Source organism: Acanthaster planci, linkage group LG16 (assembly GCF_054643075.1).
Source record: "Acanthaster planci isolate LZ-2023a linkage group LG16, COTS_SCS, whole genome shotgun sequence".
Lineage (NCBI taxonomy): Eukaryota > Metazoa > Echinodermata > Asteroidea > Valvatida > Acanthasteridae > Acanthaster > Acanthaster planci.
In genome coordinates, this window is record NC_141792.1 from 820,534 (window position 1) to 847,301 (window position 26,768).

The window sequence follows — 26,768 nt, forward strand, 5'->3', positions numbered from 1 at the left end:
AATGTCGACTTTAAACCTGCATGGGGCGTTGTAGGGTCAGTATCCGAAATGAAATTAGCGCATAAAGTAGACAAATTTTTGCACTGCGGCAAAATACGATGCAAGCCCAGACTCTTACCTGGACTATAACTTCTGGTTTATTTACAGTTGAATTACAGTTACGCTCTTAACACATATTAATCCAAGTACACCTGGGTTAGCAACGACGATCCTCGTTTTTACTACCATGACTAGTTTTCTGCTTAGAGTATTATTCAAATTTGGTTTAACTTCATGTGCCCTAAAATTTATCTGTAATCTGTATATCACACGATTGTTTATAATTGCTTATGGACTGCAACCCCATATTCCTAAGTATCTGATGTATCAAAGTTTATAAAGTATAATGATAATACTAATGTAGTGAAGATTGTTCATCCACATAATAAATAATAGCGACACGCAAGCCTTAAATAAATTGGAGCGGCTGACATAGTCGCCTCAGTATAATATGCATTAGAGAATTAATCACAAGATGTATCCTACCAGACAATATATTGTTGTTATTATTTAAATAACTATCAATAGGCAACGGAAAATTTACATACATTGTTATTACTTTGGAAGTACTCAAAAGGAATCCGTCCTTTCGTGTGGCCCCTCGAAACATAATTATAAAACAGGTATCGAGTTTGCACTACCGGATATACACAGAAAAACTTACCATAGTTTGTCAGGGAAAAGAAAACCATGATTCCTCCAAGAAGCGCCGTAACATTTGAACAAAAAATCCATCGGTACTTCTGACAAGGGAGTAGTTTATTTTGCTTTGCTATGGAAGTCGCATATCGTGAGTACAACTGGGATTGTTGTGATGTATTTATATTCCTTATCGTAAATGCACATGCTAGCCATGGCAGCTTCATACAAACCGTCTCTTAGAAATCGCTTGTTAACTCCTAGCGAATGCAATTGTTCCAACTGTTTCATATACCATTCGGTCACTTCATATAATCGGTCAAACTCAATAAATTGGAGCTGATATTCTTGAAATAAAAGAAGGTATTGCTTATATTACTATTTGCTACTCAGTACTATATATTTATCGGGGGCTCGATGCCAAGTCTAACGACAATACTTTTAATTTATTACATTAGTTTAGCCAACAGTACACATTCAAATAACAGGTTTAGGAACCGGATCACAATTCCACCTTTTCAATTAGCAATAACATCTCGAGAGAGAGAGAAAGAAAGATGTGCAAACGACTGCTCTTCTTCAAGCGTTTTCCATTCCCCAGCTTTGAGCTTCATCCTTGAAGAAAACACGGTTGCCTGTTAGGTTACTATGCTTATTATTTAAACCTCCAAATTATCGACAGTATCAAACGATAGTGGATACATAGAAGGGCGTGGAACATGAAGCGAAATAGAGAATTAGCCCAAGGGAGTATAGGATTGAAGCATGCATTAATGGTTGCTGCCCTAAAAGTGCATCATGGAGTATGAAGGGAAGTACAGTTAGACAAACCAGAGGGGAATAAAATGTTAACCATAATGTGAGCGTTTTATAGGTAAGAAAGTGGTGGATGGAACAGAGCCGATGGATACTGAGACGAGCCCATCGACGCTGAAAACCATGTGCGTTTTTTTTTAAACTAATAAACTACTTAGAGGCATCACATTCAAGTAGGTCCGCCAGTAAACCTATTGTTGATTTACCTTCTCGACCTCTTGTTGACCTTTTGGAACAATGTAGGAACATCATTGGACATTTTTAGAGTCAGTGGCTTCAACAGATCTTTGTACAGTGTCGAAAGGATTCAGGAACACGTTTTCGAGTTATTTGTAATAGGAAATCCTGCGAACCTTAGTCTCCTTACCGGCTGTCTTTCTTCTCGGGCTCTCGCTTAGTTGTGACGAGGTGACGGAAAGGACCACGCATAAATCCTCCACGCTTGTCACCGTCGACGAAGCCAGTGGTGAGAGGATCGTATTGTCCGTGCAAGAAACTACGCTTGTCTGTGAAGCCTGCAGAAAGGGGGTCGTAGGCGCCACCTTTCCCAAAACGCTTGTCTGTGAAGCCTGCTGAAAGGGGGTCGTAGGCGCCACCCTTTCCAAAACGCTTATCTGTGAAGCCTGCTGAGAGGGGATCGTAGGCTCCACCCTGCCCGAAACGCTTGTCTGTGAAGCCTGCTGATAGGGGATCGTAGGCGCCGCCCTTCCCAAATCGCTTATCTGTGAAGCCGGCTGAGAGAGGGTCATAGGCGCCACCCATCCCAAAACGCTTATCTGTGAAGCCTGCTGAGAGGGGATCGTACGCACCCCCCATTCCAAAACGCTTGTCTGTGAAACCTGCAGAAAGAGGATCGTAGGCGCCACCCTTTCCAAAACGCTTGTCTGCGAAGCCGGCTGAGAGGGGGTCGTAGGCGCCACCTTTCCCAAAACGCTTGTCTGTGAAACCTGCTGATAGGGGATCGTAAGCGCCACCCATCCCAAAACGCTTGTCTGCGAAGCCTGCTGAGAGGGGATCGTAGGCGCCACCCTTTCCAAAACGCTTGTCTGCGAAGCCGGCTGAGAGGGGATCGTAGGCGCCGCCCTTCCCAAATCGCTTGTCTGTGAAGCCTGCTGATAGGGGATCATAGGCGCCACCCATCCCAAAACGCTTATCTGTGAAGCCGGCTGAGAGAGGATCGTAGGCTCCACCCTTCCCAAAACGCTTATCTGTAAATCCTGCAGATAAAGGATCGTAGGCGCCACCCTTTCCGAAACGCTTATCTGTGAAGCCGGCTGAGAGAGGGTCGTAGGCGCCCCCCTTTCCAAAACGCTTGTCTGCGAATCCTGCAGATAGAGGATCGTAGGCGCCGCCCTTTCCAAAACGCTTGTCTGTGAAGCCTGCTGATAGGGGATCGTAGGCGCCACCCTTCCCAAAACGTTTTCCCTTCTCAGACTCATCGTCTGTAAACTCTTCTAAGAACTTTTCGCCTTCTCTCTCCGCCACCTTTTCGTGAGCCTGGAACACACACAAAAAACGAAAATTGAAATACCCATTTTTAAAGCAAAGGTCTCAAGATAACACATAAAACCCACCTTTAAAGGTACTGTCATGCATTTCTGCATGCAGGTGTAGGAATAGTATTGAGGGTATGTACACGCACGAACTCAACTGTGGTTCACGTAGTTCAGTGTGTCCTCCTTGATGTGCGGCTTGCCTGAGGACACTTCCCTGACGATTTTAAGAGGTAAAACGGTACTCACTTATAGTTTTTGTCTTAAAAGGCATGGAGACCAGGCCTTATTGTCGCCTTCACGTCAGTATTTGTATAATAACGCCACTTTCTACCGTATGTTTTCTTATGGAATGTATTCTCAATAGCGCCCATGGACCTAGGAAGTTACTTCCACTCGCCGCTCTTGCTTGAATCTTGCTTGGCTATTCTAGAAGGTCGAAAGGTCGATTCATACTTGCCGTGAAGGTGAACACAAACGCGAAATTGTGACGTCTGAGCACGAGCCGCTAATTCGCAGACGTTTAACACATGTTAACTTACTCGAAATTCGCCGTAAATCTCTTGTGACGTAATTTCGCTTCGCTTTCGCCCTGAAGTATGAACCAGCGTTAAGTACAATAAATTATAGACTATTAATGTGCGGGAGGATAGTTGTTCTACAACCTGTCGTCTCATAAAGGACAGTCACTGTATAGACACTAGGCGCGCCAGACTCGTTAAATATTAATGCGTCCAGGTAATTTGATATGACCGTAAGGGTTGTTTAATAGATCTTGTGAATCGATGTGTGATGTTGCTATCTGGAAATCTCTGTAGCGAGCTGACGCCGTGATCACTATTACGCCTAATGGTAACCACGCCTGACATATGAATTTGACGCCTGCAGAAACTAACATTCAGTGATATCTGTCAACGTTCAGGCTGTTATAGCGTCAAGTGCACGTAACCTTGGAACAGACAGAAATACAGTTATTGCCATTTGGGTAGTAGGGAATGCCATCAATTTCATTGGTACACATTTCATCCAGAAAGGAGAAAAAAAACTTTCACGTAGTGGGAAAACTGTGTTATTTGCTCGAGGAATCAGAAAACGGGGGGGGGGACACAACGGTGCTGTATGTAGCAACCTTTAAGGAAATGCAAAGATGAAAGAGCAAAGAATAATTGCGTTACATTGTGTACATACAACTCCATGATTAAAGTCTTATAGGAACGAAATCAGCAGGCACGAGACGCGGCTGCCGTGTTTACCGTGTGCCAACCTGGGACTTTGCCGTTGATAATCATCCTTTCCGATCAGTGGATCGTGACAACGGCGTGGCAGATGTTTGTACCTGGCCATCCATTGGTAATTCGTATTCTGTTGCATGCACTCTGCATGAGGACAGGAAACTTTTACAGGAGATTTCGCAACAAGTGCGAAATAGCCTGGAGATTGCTTTAATGATGTAAACAATATGCTTATTTTAAAAGGAAACCTATTAAATGGTGTTATTCAAATTCCGTCAGATTATCATAGATTGGTAGGTCTTGATGTTACGAAAATATTTTAAAATGTCGCCTTACAACGTCATTGTAATAAAAGATTTGGCAAAATCAGTTCTTACCCGTCTGTGTGCCGTATATAACGAACGACCTTTTCCCAGTGAATGAAATGGCTATCTAGGCGGGATCAATTGCTACACTTACAAATTTAACAGGTAATCTGTTGCATTCCTGCATATGTTATCAGATAATGTAGCGAGTAATTGTCATTCACAAGTAGGCCTACAAACAACAATTCACATTGTTTCCTCGGTAGGCCTCATTGCGATGTGCTATTATATCAGTCCTTTGCCGGGGTTAAAGAACAAAAGTTGCTCAAATCCAAGTCCGATACAAGGATATCGGTTCGTGCAAAGTACGCGGTAGTATTTATTTGCAGTCAATTAGAATACGAATGATTCACAATAGCGCGCCACCAAGAGTTTGCAACACGTTGGCCAATCTAACTCGCGAAATTTGTTGACCCTTTCCAAACGCGCATTGGGTCGACAAATTTCGCGCACTGTGATTGGCTAACGCGTTGCAAACTCTTGGTGGCGCACTATTGTGAAACGGCTGTATTCAATCCCACGTCCGCCCAGGGAGTCATTTGCACCCCTCCCCCTCTCTCTCCCCCTGCACGACGTACGCGACCGTCGTGGTTTAAGTCAAAGGGCATGAATAACGCCCGACACTGTAGGCCGGCAGCTGTAATCGGAAAGACTGATCGGGGTTTGATGGATGTTAGAAGCAGATCACTGGAGAGCAATCAGTTACAATTATTTATGATCAGTGGGGCCGCACGCGAGATGTGCTTTTGTTGTAACTTCATTTGTTACGGTAACCCTTTGAAGTGAAGGTCGTTCGTACGCACACGATATGAATCCTGTCAATATACCCGTCATTATTATATACATTTACGTCACTGATAGTTTCCCGGTCATCGCAGACTAAGCCCTGTACTTACGTCTGTTTACGTGCATTAATTTTGGTCCCCATATTATGGTTGAATATTCTCCACGTGTTAATGATACCACAACCAGATAGCCATTGATACGGTACTAGTTATCAGTGGGGTGTATTTAAAGAGGCCAGTCGTCCTTTGTCGTCGTTCGTGAGACACCATCAGTAATTTCTACTCTTACTATACTACTACTACACTTACAAGGATGCGGGCGGGTTTTTTCTGCAGTTGATCAAACTTGTAATTCACCTGCACGTCTTCAAGACATCAATAATCTTTATTACCCCCCTAAAAACCCACTGATATACTCGCTGGAAATTCCGTTTCGACGACATCAAAAAACCCTGAAACCTCGACGGGACTATCACTCAAGTCATTACACCGCTCACGCCGAAGGTCCCATATTTCTAACACCCACGTTAATCTCTTTACGACTGCACTTTAGATTCACCACGGGAATAGAACTATGGTTTTATTTCCCTGTCTCGGGGAATTAGGGAGGAGTAGGGACAGCTGTGGGAATACGTCAGATGTTTTTGACGACCGAATTCATCTTTTGAGCCTCCTTTTTCGGAGATTTAGAAAGAAAACAGGAACAAAAACTGCCTTGAAAAATCTTTCGTAAAGACCTTTCACTGGTGAAAAGAAACGTATAACATTGTGTTGTAATGACAAAGTTTGTCTTCTGTTTCACATTCTACGGAGTCTGGTTTCATACGAACTCAAAGATCACAAAGAAAGAAACTGTCTGACATCAGTAATAATACGGGCGATTCACAGTAGTGCACCTCCAAGAGTTTGCAAGTTGCAACGCGTTGGCCAATCATGATACACGAAATCGGTTAACCCAATGCGCGTTTGAAAAGGGTTAACAGATTTCGTGCGGTGTGATTGGCCAACGTGTTGGAAACTCTTGGAGGCGCGTACTGTCTGCCCCCAGCTGAAGTGCACCCTCAATCGGCGAAAGAAAGACAGGTGGTTACAAGCGGGTTCTTCCACGCGTTCTGCGTGTACGCAAAGACCATGCATGCCGCAATAAATTAGTTACGCGTACTCAGCGTGCTCCGCGTCAAATGCGCATATACATGCGCGCCTCATGGTGCGCCTGTGCGATGAGTACCAAAGAAACACGCCCTCTTTAATTCCGCTCGGAGCGGATTGTGAATCGCCCGTATTGAGTGCTTCCCATTACTGTGCGCGCTTGCTATGTTTCTGTCGCTCGTACGCATTCCCTTTAGGAAGCTAGTGCTGATATCTGCAGGATTCATGATGTAAGATCTTCGAACCCTTGCTTGATAAAATTTGTTTGAACAATAATACGGGTTGACACTCTTTTGCGCGCATTGTGCGTCCATTGATTACCATCGCAGCGTATACCATAATGGTTTGGTACACTTCTTCAACAATCCTTTGCCATATAAGATGAGCTCCTTCCATTAAAAGACGACTGGCATATTGAATCAAACATTAGTTTGAAGTGGTTTCTAGAATTTTCCAAGCAAAATAACGTAACTTGAAATTTGGTCGTGGAAAAGGTTTTTGGCTGTTCACAGCATCGTGATATCATTTAACTAACGACCTTGGCAACAATCACACCTTGGCAACACAGGCTGAGAGTGAACCTGTTCTCTCGTGGGCCTGGGCCGCACAAACATTTGTTATTACGTACGTATAGCTAGATCGATGGTAAATAAAGATCGGCCGGCTATCAGGTAGATGGGGCGGATAAAGCCATTTTGTCTTTGGTTGTTCAGGAATTTAATCTCGAGTGGCACAGATACACTGAAGAGGTTTTCCTAGGTCTTTTGAGAGTTGGGTAGTTCGTGCATTGCTCGTATACCTTTTGGTGTGTAAATATGAATTGGTGTGGTGGAAAGCTAGGAGATACGTGATAGCGTTGCGGGTATTTAGTTTCTTTGCTTGGTTCAAACTTGACGGGGTTCTGTGATATTTTCATTGTGAAGATGTTGCTTCCCAAAATGAGTCAGACATGTCCTCGTGCTCGGTTTTAATCTGGTCTTATAAGGAACGCTAACGTGGCACCATTGCAGTCACACTACCAGAAATGGCGCGCTAAGGAAATTTTCCTGAGCCATAAAATACATTTTTAGCAGTTGAATATACGTTTCTGTTTGCTGAGGTTGGTTTTCGCAGTGTGTGGGCTTTATCAGTGCTTTCAAATCAGCCTGGTGTTCAAGTCACATGGCTCTTGGCTTCGAAAGCTACGTGTATTCTTATAGACATACGTGGACTAATGCCGAAATTTGTCTTTCGGGTAATAATCTCGAAGATAAATAATCTCTTTTCAAGCATGAAACAGACCCAGGAAAATCAGCCGTTTTTTTGTTTTTGGAATTCGAATTGAACACAGTAATTCCCTCCGAAAACACCTTGTCAAAACACATTCCGTCTTGTTGGCTTGGCACTTGTGATGTTTCGTTCCTTTCCAATTAATCAAGGTATCCCCGTCTGAAAAACATGGCTCCTCTTGTTCCGTCTTCCCCTACGGGTTGTCGTGCGTTGGTCTCGCGGTGATCTTAATGCAATTACCCCGGGCCGGCCGACAGGGCTGGCATGTACCCGCAAACCTTTTTACCCTGCACCTCCTGTGACAATTAGAGAAGACAATGAACCGAAATCTAATTGAGCGAGAAAGGCTCCCTGCGGGATAGTCGGCAGCGGATGGGGCAAACCTCGTCCGCGCGCGGAGAAGAAAAGAACGCAATTACAAGAGAGAAATTGTAACTAGAAAACCACACTGCACTACATCAGTAGCCTGCGCGAGCACTCGCTGAAAATAACACGCCAACGCAACGAATTTTTTTCACAGTGCGTATTTGTTAATTACAGATAACGCATGTGTGAACTAATATCCCCCTTTCTTTCTTAAAAGGGTTTCCAAAGACTCAAGCTTTGCATTTGGTTTGATATTCTTTGACAGTATACAATGTGAGTTCGTCCAACAATAAAATGCATTTTAAGATATCAGGAAATTGGTGTAGAAAGATTGCCAAATTGTAGTGGAATATATAATGACAGATTCACATTGATAAAGTCAAGTGTAACATCAAGGATACACTATAAACACTGTGGTGTTGAACTGGTGTCAAATTGACACCCTCGGTGTCCACTGATAAGATTTTCCCGGACTTGTATTGTCCTGTGTAAATAATTGAATTGTAAATGAATGGTATGCGGAAGCAGCATGCAAATTTAATCATCTAGCATCCCAAGTTCTGCTTGAGTACCCTTGGGTTGGATCGTCCTGAGTTAGCACCCTCTCCACACCTCGCCGCCCCTAGTAAGCCAGTTCACCATTGAGAGATTCCCGGCAGTCTTCTCTCTTCGGGCGATGAGCAGAGCATCCTGTCCAAAATGTTGAGTACCGTCCGGTTCTTCTCATAACCACACAAACTCACAAAAAAGGGTTTTTTTTGCGTGGTGCTACCGCAAACCTTTTACTTAACTTGCCACCTTCACCACGAAAACACTTCAAGGGTGTTGTATTTACACCACAGATGTTGCAGCGGCAATAAACTAGTTTCTAATAGTGGGGAAACTCACATCGGTTATCCACCTGAAATAAACTGTTACATTTGTTTTACTCTAATTCGTAGTTTGCATTCTCTTTGTCCACAATTATGGGTGTCTAGTTCGGCGTTATTAAGCACAACAAACGCTGACGGAGGTGCGTCCGAATCACGTGGCTGTGGATTGAAATTTCACATGACTCTAGGGGAACTTGTTGTGGCCAGTACTATAGGCTCATTCGTAGTTTCAAGTGGCAGCCAAAACTTCGGACAAGGCCTGATATTGATTACATTTTGTATGCGCCGCCATCTATTTACGCGCAGCTGGGCTGAAGTCCGCGTGTGCCAACTACTCCGCTGTGGTTTGGTATTAAGCACAAGCATAGTAAACAGTTGCCCGAGTAAGCCGTGCAGTAGTCTGCTATACACGCGCGTTGACCTCGCGTGTGCGTCTGGTAAACAGAAGACAGTTTCGGCATCCAAGTTAATTTGGTCGTATCCGTACACGTATCCGCATGACACCGCACGGTCATGGGTACGTATAAGGTTTCCAAAAATTTAGTTTTGGCATGACTCGCACGTCCGTACGTGATGAAGTGCCGCGAAAGTAAGAATTTTGGGGTTTTAGGAATACAATTTCGCACTAATGCGGTGTGCTACTTCATACGTACCGATCCCGTACAAAGTTGCTTTAATACGTCGCCGTCCGTGGAACTTCTCCGCCTTACGTATAACAAGACAGCCCAAAGTGATGACGTCATCAGCGAAAAAGATACGCACACGTTATACGCAAGCGGATTTTCTGTTTGCCAAAACTGTCTAGGCCTATTGTGTCTGGCACATGACGTATGAGGTAAAATATTCGGGATTTCGTGCTGGTTTTTACAATCCAAGGACAGCAAGAGAATGGTATCTCATCAAGACAAGAAGGCGTTAAGAAAATTGAGCAAACGCTAACGGTTATTTTGTCACATGAGCATGAAATACTTAGACATGAATACTTAGGGGAAGAGTACATATCGATATGACATCAAGCACTTTTTTTAAACCTATCAACTTCCCCCATCATCCACTCAAGTAGTTCTCTCCATGATATCCAGCCATGCAGTGTCAACAGTCCGTGAAGAGTTGACGTGATGTTCGCTGCCATGCTAGTCTTAGATAACTGGTAATTGGCGGCTGATGGTTGGAGTGATATCACGGAATCCAGCACTCAGTACTAAGTCAAATGGAGTGTCGAGTTTCCCTCGGTATCTCGTATCTTGTGAGCAAAACATCAAATTGCGCGCTGGCTTAATGTGCCCCTGGCCAGTGGGTTCATATAAGCATTCGTCAGTTTGTTGTTTTATTAATGAAAACTGCTGAAACACGATAGATACGAAAAGTGTTCTCATAGAAGTTAATTTCTTGTGACCTGTCGGCCATGAGCTGAAATGCACCCTCCAATCGGCAAAACAAAGACAGATGCAAATGACTGGTTGCAGGGTATAACTTATCTGTTCTTGTTTCAAAAAGTGCGTGTTAAGTAACTTCATTAAGTCAAAGATTTCAGAATCGAGTAAAATTATCATATAATTCTGCCGTAAGTTCCAAAATTTAAAGAACCTTGACACCACAGCTTCGGTTGAAATAAAGGTAGTTTCTTTGTAATATTCGTCTGATATACACGTTGCATGTAGCGATCTCGCAAACAGTATAATGTAATTTCAATCAATAGGCTTTCTTCGTGTACAAAAATTATGCGGAGTTTACTAGGTATGAATAAATTCCGCAGATCGTTTCCTCTAATATTCCAAATTCAGCCACTTGTATAATATCGAATGACGTTCCGGCAGGTGTTTTGGACTACAGATAGCTGGACTCCCCTCTATCCAATCGATGTCTGTACTTCGCTTACGAACTGTAAAACAAGCAAATGTTGAAGCACGGCGGAGTTAGGTCAACGAGGCACTCCAGGGGGCGCAAGGGGGGAGGGCAATAATGGTTCCTGTATACACCACGTGTAACCATTAACACTTCACCGTTTCGCACTCAGAAAACCAAAACCCGGCAGTCTCTCGCTTCCTTTTTTTTTTAGTTGCAGCCGAAAATATCCCACCTACGTCCGTCGTTGATATTTTTCAGGGAGGGGAAAAAATCGAATCTGTGCTAGCTGGATGAGAGGTTGCAATTAGTTGGGTTAGAGTGGGCACATTCCCCTGGGGCGTGATTGCCATTCATTGTTGATAACTGTGTGCAGATTCAAGTCTCCAATATGGCCGCGAATGTGAAGCCTTCTATGGCGGTTGCGACCTCTAAACGTTTTCACGGATGGTGCTCCCCGATTGGTGCGTGATTCGGTTTTGCACGTTCGACATGAAACGCGCAGAAAGTCATCAGACCAGAATTATTAAAGAAAGAAATGTACCCTATCATCAGTGAACGAAGGAAGGTCACTCCATTTCTGCAGTTCGTGAGGAATGCAAGAATCATCAAATATTTATGTTTGGGTTACTCGCTGTTCGGGAACTTTCCGTTTGCTGTAATCAGGGAAAGCATATGATGGAGCAGATTGTTGTGAATTTTCGCTTTAAGGGAGAAGATGAATTTTCCGGTGCTAAAAAGAAGTTTAATAGCTTCATGTTTATTGTTGATCGATTTTCACCTTTTCGTGTAATATAAAGCTATCGTAAATCGTAAAAATAGATGGCTTATAATGGCTCGATTGTGATGGATCCCCATTCCGGGGTTGGAATTGTTTACTGTAATCGTTTAGCTAAAGTGTTATGGTTCAGTGCTGACACTGTGCACGAGGGTTTGCACCTTAGAGGATAACCACGAAATCCATCCATTACTAGTAGCTTCGCAAATCGAAGTACGACAATCTTCGCCATCCATCAGACTAGACCTCCACAAATGCATTTCTTCACAGTAGACTGGCCACAGTGACCACTGTGTATCAGAATATCACTAGCGTTGTATGCAACCAGTTTTCTTTTGCCAAGCTGTAAAAGCGACATCACAACTAAACTTGCCATTGGCTCGCGTGTTTTTTCAAGTCACAGTTCATTGGTTAGCGCAGCAGCGACTTTGATCACCAATTAACAGTGGGGCTTTCTACCTGAAGGTGAACTTTAATTGACGTTATCCGGCATTTCTATAGTTGCACTTTATCGATAGGCAAAATCACGGATTTTATGTGGCGGCATGTTGAAGCAGTAGTACCTAATCCATATTCGCACAGACGGAAGTAAGCTTACTGATATGAAAGCAATGCAGCGTTAAGACACGCCGTGTGTGCATTAGCATATACATAAAAACCGCATTCCCAAAGCGTTCAAACAGTTTTTAACGAGATCATATTCGGCCTGCGCGCACTCATCCTTGTAATGCCCCACCGATGTAAGCCCGCACATTAAAAAACAGATGAAAGTAGTATCCATCTGCCACAAGGTCCCCAATTAAGAATGCTCGTTTTCGGGGCACGCGATTCCGTTTCATGTCCGCGTGTAAAATTACCGATATTGTGTCTGGTCGTGAGCGAGCACGAACCTCCTTTATCTGTGTCCTTTTTCCCAACTAAAAGAGCAGACGGTAAATCATGCTTTCTATTTTAATTCGTGCGGCAAACTCTAAATGGAGACCTGGCCACGGTTAAGAGTTAAATCAAAACACTCTGAGAGACTTCATGTGCAAAGAAAAAAGCAGGCTAAAAGGCAGTTTTCAGAAAAGGTGACTTTTAATAGAAAGCATCAACTAGCATACCAAACTCGATACTTCAACACTTGGTAATTTTACCTCAAATGCTAGGGTACGAGTTGACGTTTTAAAGTATTTTTAGCATGTTACTCACTAGACTGATGAATTATGAGATTGACACTTTGTTAACATTTTGTACAGTGGTTTTGTACAATGACCACGTTTTATTTGTAGGGATATCGCTTGCAAGAAATCAAATTGAAGATATCTGTAACCTTGAAAAAACCCACTGTCTCTCGGTTTTTGAGGAGAGCTAACATAAATTTTTTTTGTGTGTTTACTATTAGTAGGCATCTTTGGAGAGAAATCAAAGGTATACACAGCGTTCCGGTTTTTCCTGAACATTGTTTTATATAAAAAGAAAAGGAATTCAAATATGAACGGTTTGACGACACAAGGCTTCGGAGGCATGACCCTTTTCAACTCAACACCACATGGCCAGGTGCATGTTGATTATTCACCACCATAGCACTTTCCCCCTCTTCAGTGTCTGTACTAGTGTTCTTGGCGAGATTAATGTTTACACCGCGGCGCGGTATCAAGGCGGTCGTGACCGTGTGTTGGTGGCACCTGTACCACCGGGCAGAGGCAGGCAGCACCGGCGGTCTGGGCAGTGTGAGATGCACGCCAGAATCAAAAGCTTCCTGAAACCCCCGTGGGCCTCATCCGTACAAAAAAAATATCTCCATCTTGCGACCATACACAGCCGTGGCGCGCCTTCAGGCTTTCCAACAACTCCCTTTTTCTTTTCCCGCGTTTCACGACTGGTGCAGGGAAACGTATTGTCCGAATGAGAAGAAAGGGGTATTATTCTTGCCTGCGATGGTCAAAATAAACCGCAGGCTCTTCGCTCTTCCACAAGCCCCGGATAAATACTCTAATCTTTTAAGGTGAACAGTTTAGCCCCAAAAATCTTTTTTTTTACATAAAAGTTCCTTGTGTAACATTTTCTCGTAAACTTAAAATGCAAAACACAAAACTTTGATTGTAATGAAACTCGTGATGTAGGCCATGGGAGATGTTACCTTGACGATGCACTCTGATCAATGCTTGTAGTTACTATTCCAGTAAATTACTAGAGCATGAATCTGTATAGAATCCGATATCTTTCCTCTAGTACTAGACAAGCCGTATATCATAAATCATTTGCAGCCTTCGAGAACTTGGCTTAATTTCCTGAAATGTTACGGTGAAGAATTTATATTCGGTATGATGAATTGGTGATTTGGCTTTGTTTTTGCCGTTCTCGTATCTCGGGTGCTCTATACGGAAGTGGAAATGACGCCACTATTCGTGTTTGATTATCCGACGTAAAAACGATGACTTAGAGGGAAATATAAATTACGACAAATCGTCGCTTATAAGGATTACTTTTTTTCATTCGAAGATTTGTGCCAAAAGATCGCTCTTAAATTACACTTACCATCAGCTATATTTGTCACCCCGGTTATATTTTAGTTAATTTGAAGACATTTCAAAGTTCAAGGATCCTCTACTGTGTGAAGTGGTCGCACGATCGCCGAAACGTGGACGATTTGACAATAAATCGTGCATTCACCCACAACTCAGAAACATTACCGCTTTGATAACCTTTACCAACATTACCCTGCTAGTTGTCAACGTATCATGATTGCTGTTATTCTTGATTTCATAAATCCGTCAGGGAAACATGATGCAGTCAAAAATTGAGTTGTCCCATGCGAGACCAATTCATAACATCGGAACTCTAATTTGAACATAATATGATATAGGAAGTAAGTATCAAATGACATGAAACACATCTGCCAGTAGTAGATGATTAAGTCTAGTTACACTAACAGAGAGGCATTGGAAATCTTGAAAAAAGAAAGGTCAGAAGGGGTTTAATTTAAGCTGTCCAAATTTTTTACACTGTGGCTGAAATTTGAACATTCGGTGTGTAGTACACTACTGCTGATTACGAGACAATGCTTTATTGATTTTGAAGTGGTCCCTTTGGTAATGACAGAAGACAGTTTCTGACTACACCCGTTTGTTTTATGAACCTGTTTCATTTCCCCACATCCGTCTTCGAACCAAAAACGGATCATACCACTTCTGTACTTGGAAAATTTGACATTCCACGAGGACGTAACATCTTATTTGGAATTAGTAGGCCTATCGAGGTCTGTACAAGGCATTACTTTACAGACTCCCTATGGCTTTGAACGGAGAAAAGTGTTGTAAACTGCCTACAAACGGTACTCACAGTCTTTCGTCATAATCGTTCTCTGCTTTAAGGAAAAAAGAAGGCATGGCGAGAAAGCAGACCCCAGAGGGTAACGTTGCTCTTTCGGGCCCCCACTTGTATTTTCATCTTGAATTTGGCCCACGAGAAATGATCAATGGCGCCAATTTGCATTTCACCAGTTGTTGCTAGAATTCACAACGGAAAGAATAAACTAAGTGGAGGTGATTGAGTTCTTTACCAAGAAGCCCCTAAGCCAGGACGACTTCAAGAGTAATTGAAATCAATTACGCAGGAGAGCTATTTAAGATTCCCGTGTTGCTGCCCGGAGTCGTAAATAATTCGAAGGGATTGGTCATCTTCAAATTGGCCGCTAATAAAAGCCCCACGCCTGTTCTACGGCATTCTGAGGCATTAAATTTGTCTGCCTGATATTTCTCCTGGCTTGATGTCCCGCTGAAATTAGAGAGTAATCATCAGGGCTGCTCCCCATGCAGGACGAAGTGTTGGCTTGATTGATCAAAGACGACAAGGTGTATCTTGATAACTGGGGGGGGGGGTCATTCTCGGGTCATGGACGGCGGTGAACTGCACAAAATCGTCGATTTTCTTCTTGTGCCCCAGCAGCAGCAGCGGTCGATCGCTGCACCCTTATCGTAGGAGATGTGTGGCAGAAACAGACAGAAGGTGCACGGTATTCAAGACACGAGTACATTTTGTCAATATCGGTTGCTGTTTCTTCTGCAGCCTGGTTAAGGAAAACCCGACGGGTAAGAAATGACTAAAATGAGTGGTAAGAACACGCGTACGGATCTTTGGCCGTCACTCAGAGTGCGCTGATAAAGGGAGGAACTTAGATGTTTTCATGTGTAATTTGCTTCTGTTTGGGATATACTCACTCCTTAAGAGGCGCATGTGTCATTGCCATTAGAACGGGAAAAATAAAGCTCCTGGACTTGCGCACGGGCGTTACATGGACGTCGCTCGCGTTTAGAAATCTGGTCAAACTTTCTGTGGTGCGCATGTGCAGCGTTTAAAACTACAGAAAGAACATGTTTCAACATGAAGACAACTTTCATCCAAAACATACAAGATTGCAGTTTTGTTTAATGTATAAAGCCTATTCCTATTCCCTTCAGCAACACATATTTTTAACTCGACTTCAGTTCCTATCGCTAATACGTAGTGAGTTTGCGCAGTACTGTCAAGGGGTCCTCATTTCAAGGGAACCATCTTTCATATCACATCTTCTTGGCAGTGGCTTTAGTTGGAGAAGTGCACGAAAAGTCAGAAGCGTCAAATGACTCAAAACGTTGTTCCAATTCATCAATGCCTCAGACTGACCGATTTGCTGGGAGATTTATCGCCGACACTTCATCTGTACACCGGGGAGGTCTTCTGATTACACGTGGCCTCAATAGACGAGTTTCAGAGGGCAACTTTGCTGGTAATTAGCGTTCGTGTCATTTTTTATTGATCCCAAAGTGCACTGCATCATATGTCGCTGAACCGTGCAACCGGGGGAGAAGCGCGCGCATTTAGTTGCAATGACGTCAATGTTAAATCAAGACTTTAGTATCCCTCCGCCGTATAGGTATTAGCTGATCGTAGTTCGCACTCCCAACAACTGATACAAAACTCAGAGTTTTCACTTATCTCTCGGCAGAATTCTACGCTTCAAATAGATTTTTAAGTTTTATCAGCGCACAAGATTTTTTACAAGCTAAGTTACAATGCTTCTTCAAGTTTCAGCATCATTTTAAACATCTAATGTCGCCACTAGAAATGTCCAAGGTGCGTTGCGATCGGTTCACGGAAGTCGGTTACACGCGGACATGACTCCCCCCCCCCGGGAGAAGTTACGGACCATTTAATCCTCCGCCCACCGTAACTTTAGAACATCCAGCCTTAGGGTGTACAGCCTTCTACAAGTCTTATACCAGGGGAGGCTTGCGTCCTTAAGCCTGGGAAAATTAATTAAAACACCAGACTAAGCCAGGATTATATGTTTCCAGACAAAGATGGCTTGATCCCTTCCTATTTAATACCGGTAAAGCTTGTCCTCGGGAAAATTAAAATTTTCCAACCCAGTTTGGGAGTCTGGTTCGAAAATGTTTGGAGCTTGTGGCATACTATCTTGCATGTCCGTCTTATCATACACATGACCGATAATTTCATTATTTCATACACGTGGCCAGTCTATTTATTCATCGGTGTCAGTGGCAGGGTTACTGTAATTCAATTTTTTCTCTCTTTTATAAATGCCCATCGGAGCAGTCGTCTTGGACAGGTGACTTTTGAAGAAGACAAATTATATGAGCCAGGACTCAGTGTTGATCGATAACCCGGGGCGGGGCGATGTGGAATAGTAAGAACTCGCGCTGCTGACGTGCTCCGACTGATACCTAGCATATTTTCTGTTTCATTTTCGGCCTCAAAACGGAACAGGTGTTTTTTTTCCTGTTTTTGATAATACGTCACCTTCCGCCAGGGCAAAAACGTGGTCCCCAAACATCAACTGGTCATCGACTACATCGGGGGCGTTGAATTCGATACTTCAATAAAAAAAATTATTTTTCCCTCGTCCAATCATTATGTTGAATTTTCCAGAGGAATTGATCTGAAAAAAAAAACATTCTGAAAAATATCTATTTCTTTGTTTTTTATTAACGATTGGCCACAAATGGTGCCGTTATTTTCAGCCTTTCCGATAGTACTCACCTAACAACGCTGAAAATAATGAAACGAGCAGAAACCATGTTACCTTTTATGATGCCTAAATGACTTTACATCGGTCCCAAAAGAGTCGGAATCTACGTCATTTTATTTTTCTCCCATACATCCGAACAGTTTTCTTCAATCTCCGCCTTTGATGAGTCTTTCCGCAGCTTTCTTGGACCTTTGGCCCCAGAATACCGAACAGACCCTCCTTGCAAAACATCAATTTTTCCCACACAAATCATCACAAGAGAAAATATTAAGTGTTTCTATCGACAACACATGGTTTTTGTTCATGCGCGAGATTAAGAAACGACTCGTCTGATAGCGTAACGGCAAAATCATTGCTTTGCGATTGGATCGAATAGAATGGATTAAACTTGGGGCCCTCAAACACTCTAGCTTGTTTTTTTGGGGTCTCTTTGCTTGCGAAAATGTTTCTGAATACAGTTGGTTTGCCCTGTTTCCTCGAGCGAAATTGAATTGTCGTCAGATTCTATAAGCACAGATGAGCGGTGACAGCAATTTCTGAACGGAATATTCCACAGTCCAAAATGCAAACGTTCCTCGCTTAGATATATGCGTTGCATTTTGGCTCTGGATGCTTAAATCTCTTCAGACATCTTAGAGCTTTTGCAACACACAATGTATCTCGAGGCGGAGAAATACGAAGTTTGACCAAAACCTTCAACTCTTTGTTGTATTTTCACTGCAATCCCTTAGCATAATTTCACAAAAAATGAACATTACAATCAAATAAACAATGGAAACATTAACAACACCTAAAAACATAACGTGCAAATAAAAACTTTAACTTCATGGGTGCCCAGGGTTGGAGCAACTTAGCAGAACATTCGACATCTTCGCTCCAACTAGTCTTGATCACGTTAAGTTAAAACTTTGCTTAAAATACTTCTTTGTATTGTACTGTAGGTTTTCGTAGTTTTTCTTTTGTTTATAGTTTCTATCCATTCTGTAAACATTATGATACATGCACTTTAAACATTTTAATGGGAGACTTTGAGACGCGTAATGAGAGCAGACACAATGGTCTCTTTTGGCTGATAACTGGGCATGCGCGTTAGTTTTGAGCACGCGCACAACCGCGTAAAAGGGCCGGTTTGTCTGCCGCCACCATGCGTCTCAAAGTCTCCTATGGCATTTAAGGGTGCACCCAAGCAAATAGGCCAGAAATATATCCGCCGAGCTCATTAGTAAAAGTTATACACTCAAAATATTCTATATTAGAGGGTCTTGAGAGCCATGGAACTGGGGAATCGAAGAAATATGACACTGAACTCGGACTCAAGGCTTCCAATTCTGAGCAATTTGGATGCAGTCGGGTCTTAAAGTGGCACTATTTTAGCTGTTTTGCAGAGGGATGCATTTTCAAAATGGCTGCTTTTCCCAGGCAGTGAAATTTCCTTCATTGTAGGGGTAGTCTGCTTTGGGTGAGAATTTCTCAAAAATTCATTGGTCAACCCACTAAAAATTGAAAGGAAAATGAAAGAGGACATGTCGAACATCGTTTTTCTGTGCAGCCTGACTACATGTGAGAGTTTTATTTTTTTTTACATTTGTGAAGTATGGGGATTTATCTCTGGTTTTTATAGGAATTGATTTGCTGCGGTGCACCCTTAAGAAGTTTTATGGGAAGTGGGATGCATGAGAGATCAGTAAGATTTTCTCATGAATGGCACACCGAGGATAAATAACACATGATTAAACTGGAAAAGGGAAATGTTTAAACGCCCATTCCACGTTAAAACGATAACGACCTGTTAAACCTAATTCCCTTGGGATATATGCAAAACCGTCTTAAATTTTGATGATTCAGGACTGCATGGTTTATGAGGAACATGAATGGCTCTGTCTTGTACCAGTTGCTAACTGCATTCATTGTAAATGGTAAAGAGCTTATACCGGGGAATGCTCCTACACCTGCAAAATAGCATCAGCCAAGCAAATATAATCTACATAATAATTTTAGAGCTGGAAAGCCAAACGTGAATATTTGCCTTTCTAATCAGATAAACATCGCAGACAGACGCTTTGGACAAACCGCTTTGCGACTGCCGAAGGAGTGAGACGTTCACACACCCATAGAAAAACGGAATTTCACAGGTGGTCGGATTGTTGGTGCAAAAAATGCAAACAGTTATTTCATACCAAAGTCGGCAAAGTGGTCAGGATCCTTTATATTAAAAGAAAACAGATTTCCAGGTATTGTAGACTGTGTTGAAGTTGACAAGACACTTTTGCCAGGTCATTGGTTGGAAAATAGACTTGAATGCTATTCCACTCCAAAACGGGACATTGTATAGATACATCTCACATTGCCTTCTACTCCTACGTGGAGCCAAAGAAATATAACCCTTGATTTGGCGTCACATTTACCTCAAATATACATTTGCCTCGTTGCCTTTAAAGAGGGTCTTACTTTCGTTTAGTATTTTGTAGTACAGTGTTTAGTGTTTGGTGTCGTGATAGCTGTGTGAGATTTGTTTCACCTTTGAGCTGACGACCAACTAGAGTTGTACCCAACACGGGATGGCAAAATATGATTGTGAAGTAAAATAAATAAATCAGAAAGGAGCAGAGTCAATAGTGTATTTTGGCAACCAGAATGAAAACCCATTACTGCTGTGGACAGGTGGTACGCGCGCGTTACATGCCTCTTCGACCAATTGGGCGCAGTGGTTTGCCAAGTGCACGCGTGCGTCAAGCCAAAGAATGTGTGCGTGCAGTTACGGTGTCTCGTTGGGTATGCCAATACGCTCAACTTCGGTCTTGTGTTGAGCTCTGGATCACGGCCACACTTGATTCTCCATCCCGACTTACAATTTAAACATTTAATGTTCTAAGATTTTCGTATGTTCTTGTTCTGCGTTGCAGAAAGCACAGCGGTGAGCATTATGATCTTTGTATAAAGACCTTATACAAGGTGAGTTCTTGTCAAAACAGGCCTGGACAATATAGGCATTTTGTTGTTCTATATCAATTTTGTACTCTTATAGCCATTAAATCTACTACAGTCTTTATTGCCTTCAGTTCAGCTGAGTAGGGCTCAAGTACAAAACCCAAGGTACCCAATCAGGCATTGTTGGAAGGAGCACTACGGAACCCGATAGAGGTTGAAGGGCTTTGAAATCTCTCTATTTCTATACAAAAAGCCAGCGACATTTTGATACATTGCCTCTTTTCATCGGACTTTGTAGGCGATTTTTAAATTGCATGCAGACCCGGGACAAGACACATATGATGCTTAATACAGCACAACCGCCCGTCCCCATTATTAGAGGTAGCAATAACGCCCAGCGAATACTGCTGCAGAATCGGGGTATTATGATGGAATTTACCAATCAGCCGTTTTGGCGCGGTCGTACGCGACTCGGGAACACGTATCTCCTTCTCTGATTAGAATTTCCTTAAAGATTGATGGCCGAGCATTCCTTAAACGTTTAATTAAACCTCTTTGCAAGGGGCGAATCAGACAATAATTGTAAAAGAGGTTACTGGAGCAGGTGCTGAGGCGAGGTTACGGCAAGGCAACAGATGGAAATCTCTCAACATCGACGCTGTTGTGCCATCCGTCTCTTGCAAAATTAAAGGATCGTTTTATCAGAAGTAAAGTCGCTGAAATAAATAAGTTTTGGTAAAACTTTGTAACTATCTGTAAACATTAGTGAACAATGGAAAACAAAGTTCTTGCCATTTCCACTTCTGTTTTGTTTGGTTTTGTTTTTTGTTTTGTTTTTGTTAATTTCTGTCCTCTGTTTCAATTACAGATGGTAAAATACATTTAATTCAAAAGCGTTCAGCGCACTTGCGTGGACATACATGTTAATAATTTACGTGTTATCTTTTTTCTCCTTGTTTGTAGGGCAGCGGCCATATATCTTTACCTTTTGCTTCGCCGACTACATTTTTATTTCATTTATGGTGTGTTGAAATGTTATGCTTGACCCCTTTTGCGACTGATTTTCTGTGAGAAGGTTATCTGAGTTTTAGGCTTTAAACCTTCCACTATATGTAGTGTATCACTTTGTTTTTCGGTCTTAGAGTTGTTCGCCACTGTTGAATGCTGTTGAATGTCCCAGTTAATTGGGTCTATATATTTTACATGCCGGTAACCGAATTGGGACTTATGAGGCTAGTATGCGGGAAATTTCCAACAGCAATTTGTGACAGATTTCCAAGGTAAACACCCGAAGGGGGACGGTCAAATCCTGTTAACTCGAAAACCTTTCCCGGCATGTAGGTACAAAATAGTATTTAATTCTGCGTTCAACGTGGTTAATTTTGTCACTCACAAACTCCGCATTAGCCCCTGGGAGATGGTGTTCCTTCTCGCTCGACAGCTCTCACTCCGCTCAAAATTGCTTTACTAAATTTGCTAGACGGATACGCAATTGAGGACCATGGCATTTGGGAAAAAAATCATGAAATCTCAGGGACTTGTTTCAGTTCGGTAACAAAATTACAGCGGCATCAAAATTTGACAGGGCCCTGCACGGCCGCAGTCTTTAAAATGTCAGTCCACGTTCCGTGTCCAAATTGGGAAGATTGTTTGAAGCCGCGGACTTTAACCGTGTTCGGCGCTTCTTCCCTCGAGGATCGCACGCTCGATCAGTCAGGTTCCTCCACTCACGTTAAAACATTCATATCCTCGTCATAATTCTCTGGGAAGTTTTCTTAGCATTTCACCCTCGAGTTTTATTGTCTAACCGTGGGATTGATAGCCCTTCGGGGCTTGCCTTCTTGTCGGCTTTACTTGGATTTGTTATTTCGTCGTAATATTTTATACGTCGTTCACGTTGGTGGACTATAGGTCAGTCGACTAAATCTCGCGTAGATCTCGTCAGAGTGCTTTCGCATTAGGGAGAACTTTCGTGAATCTGCGCTTCGTTTCCATAGTTCGGTGCGTTTGGTTTATGGTTTAAGGGGCTTAGTAGTGATTGACAAACAAATAATATACAAAACTTGCAATGAAAATGTGGCTGGAGAGTATACGTTGCCGAGGATTGTGACTACTTCACTTTTTGAAGAATAAATTGAAGCGTACTTTATTACATTAGACCAGCTTTCGCAAGAACTACACTTTTGATGAAGGCTTTAGACAAACTAACAATAATCCAACAGAAAAAACGACGGGCGGGAAGAAAAAAAGGCAAGATTAAGTAAATACTTCGAGGAGACATTTTCAAATCTGAAGCCTATCTTGCAAAGTTATTAGATCGTGCGCCGCACTAAATGTTTTCTATTTTTAGCTCTGGGATATCGAGTGTTTCGCTGTGAATATACTGTTATTTCATTTAACCAAATCTGTGCTGTTTAACAAGTTATATTGTACAAACTCGATTGAGCTTATCAGGCTGTACCGGTACTGTATATACAGAAATATTTTTTATGAATTGGTTATTGCGGATACAGTAACAATTAGTCTCAACGGAGCGTGCTTTCCATCACATAAGTAGATCAACTTTTAAAAAACAAAACCGGTAATAGGTTTTGACAAGCAAGAGTGCATTACGCCCTACGGGGTGGATGTGGCGGTGTTTCGTCCGTCAAGATGGACGCAATTATCAATTATAGGGAAGCGCTCACTCATGGAGCATTTTTGCGGACGTGATCCGCTGGAACGAGAATGGACTTCGAAGGAGACTAATTTGGTAGGATGTAATGCAAACATGGATTCGTGTTCGACCCCGTACGTTGGGCACAGCTATGGTACGATGAAGTCATCGTGTTGTTAAAAAACAATAGTCATGCGAAGCTAACGCGCGTCCCAGAGGCAAGATAAACTTGGTGGGGATAGCCTGGAAGGGTCCGCATTGCAAGCAGAGAAAGATTCTTTTGTACGGAAAATGATACAGCTTCGCAGCAGTCAAAGTTAGGTAACGCAAAAAAAAGTCAACGATATCTTTATAAGACGAAATGCACATGTGATTTCAGGCTGATGTCTGGTGCGTATTGGTGTTCCTTATTATGCTGTTTTTGTGGCGTCAACTTAAAACCTCGCATTCAGTCCAAGACGCTCACGTTGTTCGCCGTTCATGAATTCCCCGTCGTATTGTCTGCACCAGCACCAACAAAGAGAATTAGAAAGGGGGGCGCGACGGACTCACAGGGGAAATTTCTGCATGCTTTTAGTATCTGTAAATCACATTACTTTCCCTTCCTGCGGGCATATCGAAAGAATCGTCCCGCAGTGTGATTATATTTTGTAGCAGGATAAGAAATTTAGTTCTGAACGCAACCATTTAACGAGCCGTGATGGTCAAGTCACAAGTTGCTTTTTGTCATCCCTTTTGCAATATTGTAATAACATGGGAGGGTTGAGAGTTATGATTCGCCTTAGAAATCCCTCAAAATGGCGAAGAACCACACGCATGTCTGCTTTTAGTTAGATGTTCCCAGTTTCTTGAGCCGATATAAACAGAAAGCAGCTGGGGTTATATAGAGCCCAAGGTAGGCCTTCAACGCCTTCTGATTGTCTGGTTTGTTAAGGATCAGTGACATTCCCTTAGCCTCGATTAATCAGAATTATTTATCTCTCTAACGCTAACCGTTGTCTTGCTCCACCCGCATACCTACAGCGCCACGCCACTTACCTCCACATCAGTTCATGGCAATTAGATTCTTACCTTTCGCATTTTTACGCATCCGAATGTATTCACTTCTTGTTGTTATTGTTTTGTTTTAATGGCGCTTTCAGCTCCTCGGGCTGTTTACGCCAATAACTGTACGTTTATTCATAGCCTTTATTAATCAGCATCACATTATGGAGTTAGGAAGAAGGTCTAGTGTTAGAGGCAGGAGGAAACCTGAGTACCGGGAGAAAAACCTGCGAGAGCGAGTATGGACAGGAAACCAAATGCACTTAAAGCCTGGGCCAAGCCGGAACTCGAACCTTGGCCACATTGGTGCAAGGCGAGGAAAGAACCGCTACGCTAATCCCCTCCCCTGCTTGCACTTTTTTAATACTAAACTGTGTAGCTTTGCAAGACACCTATCATTTGTCGTAAAATCATCGTGAGCTTTTTCATCACTATACCAACCCGCAAACTTTAGAATATGATGTCATGATCTTAGTGTATCACAGGGTGTTTCTGAAAGGAAAGAGTAATGGTAACATTTACGTGGAAATGTAAAAAGGCTGCTTACCTTAGCTTCCGCATTGGCAGGTAATGCGGCGTTCAGGCCAATCAACGCGAGAACCACGATCAGAGACCACACGGTTAGCCTCATGGTGACGCTTCGTTGCTGCCTTTCGTCCCGCTGCCTCGTCCTGCTATCAACGGTAGATATGCCGGTCGAACAGTCCCCCGCACTCGGTAATCCACTGTCGAGATTTATCTCGATCGGTTGCAAAAATGTTCCCGCTCGATTTCTGCCCAATGTTGATCTGTGAACTTGTCCCCCCAAAAACACCGTCGCTGGCTTATAAAACGAGAGGGCCCTGCGCCGTTGCGCGCCGATTGTATTCATGTTTACAGCGCAGCCAATCAGATTGCCCGATATGTGCCTCATACGTATTGATGGCGGCACGTGCACATGCGCAATGCAGTCTTGCGCTTATTTGACGGCAGATGCCTTGAGCGGGCGCTCAGGTGAGTGACACCACTTCCGGAAATGTGTGGATAGCAATGACGTCATGGAATGGTATCTCAACAGTTAAAAGTTACCAGACAGTGAACCCACACTTTACCATACAATACCATTGCTTACGCAAGCATCTCCAAGTGATAATTGAATTTGAATTTAAGACGGGAAAAATACCCTACAGCATTTTCTTGTCTCTTTGGTTTCCTTTTTTACAGCATGAAGATGTCTCTTCATTTAAGGATGTTGGTTATGTTTGGTTCTGTGCATGTTATATTCCATCGTGGTTAACACTGTTCAGCAAATGGCAGGATGCACCCTAAGGACGACACGGATTTCTTTGGCAAAACCAAACAGAAGATGTAGCCATCTCTGTGCAGCTGCTACAGAGACGAACCGATTCAACTCGGAAATTTAAACGAGGATCCAGTTTCCTGAAATCAATCATTATGGCAAATACCAAGGTGCCTCATAAACCGCACAAAAGCGAGGCTTTCTCTGTGTTTTAATGAAACATGAACCACGACTTATCATTACAATCGAGCCCAGAGGGGCCAATCTCGTAAATTGCCATGAGCAAGCAGCCGAACTGGCTGTAGTGGACACAAGGTATTACAGAAGCGCAAGAGTATCCGAAAAACACACATTGCCGACCACCACTCGTTCTCTAATGAACATCCAACTTCGTTTCCCCCATTAACACCCGGCCGAAAACCACAACCGGACAGACGTATGAACGTACCGTCACACCAGGCCATTCCACGGCGCGCGAAATTGTTTCCAATTTAAATATGGTGCCAATTTCCCCGTACGATTCAGGTTGAAAATTAGAAAACAAACGCGTCCGCGGAAAGGGGGGGGGGCTCGATCACAAGAGCCAATATTAACACTGAAATTACTCCCCAGTTGACGAAAAGGCGAGAGCCGAGCGAATGTGCGCGCGGGAACAACGGAATAAGAAAAAAAGGACGAGAGTAACCTTACTCCGCCGCGCAAGCGGTATTTTCAATTTGGTTTGAAATCGCCGGGTATCCATCGATTGTATTGTTTATTTTTAATTACACTGACGGGAAAGGATACCAGCGTTTCCACGACCCATAGAAATTGAAATAAATAAAGTACCTGCCAGCCTTTTTGTCTCTGTACACGAAAGAGTATAACGTGTCCCAATAATTCTGTGTTTTGACTGTGAAATAGCAGTGGATTGACGACGTTTACTTTTGCCGTCTTTACATCGGTCTGCACACTGTAAGTCTTAGCACTGATTGCTGTGACACAGGGAAATTGTAGTTATCACCTGAAGGTATCGCCAGCCTTTAATAATCTTCATATTTGTCCTAATTCAGTTAGATAATGGCGTTCCCATGGTGAATTATTAATATCAGCCCCCTAAAAATCATCGTGCAAAAGGTTAATGCTTTACACTTGATTTCCTACCTGTCTGCTGTTGAATAGATTTATCTTCAGTTGTTCACGACTAAATGCATTCACAGG

At 42.8% G+C, this 26,768-nt stretch overlaps 1 protein-coding gene and 1 long non-coding RNA gene across 3 annotated transcripts in view; one reads left to right on the plus strand and one right to left on the minus strand.

Moving 5' to 3' along the window:
* The window catches only part of LOC110984611 (uncharacterized), a 97,049-nt gene that overhangs the window by 3,335 nt on the left and 66,946 nt on the right, over positions 1-26,768 (plus strand). The gene's annotated exons all lie outside the window — the stretch shown is intronic.
* Positions 95-25,114, minus strand: LOC110984609 (uncharacterized). The gene is made up of 2 exons (XM_022244963.2): positions 24,837-25,114; positions 95-2,991 (listed from the first exon to the last, which is right to left on the minus strand). Exons 1-2 carry the CDS (start codon positions 24,918-24,920, stop codon positions 1,858-1,860), a joined length of 1,218 nt encoding a protein of 405 aa, XP_022100655.1. The 5' UTR covers positions 24,921-25,114; the 3' UTR covers positions 95-1,857.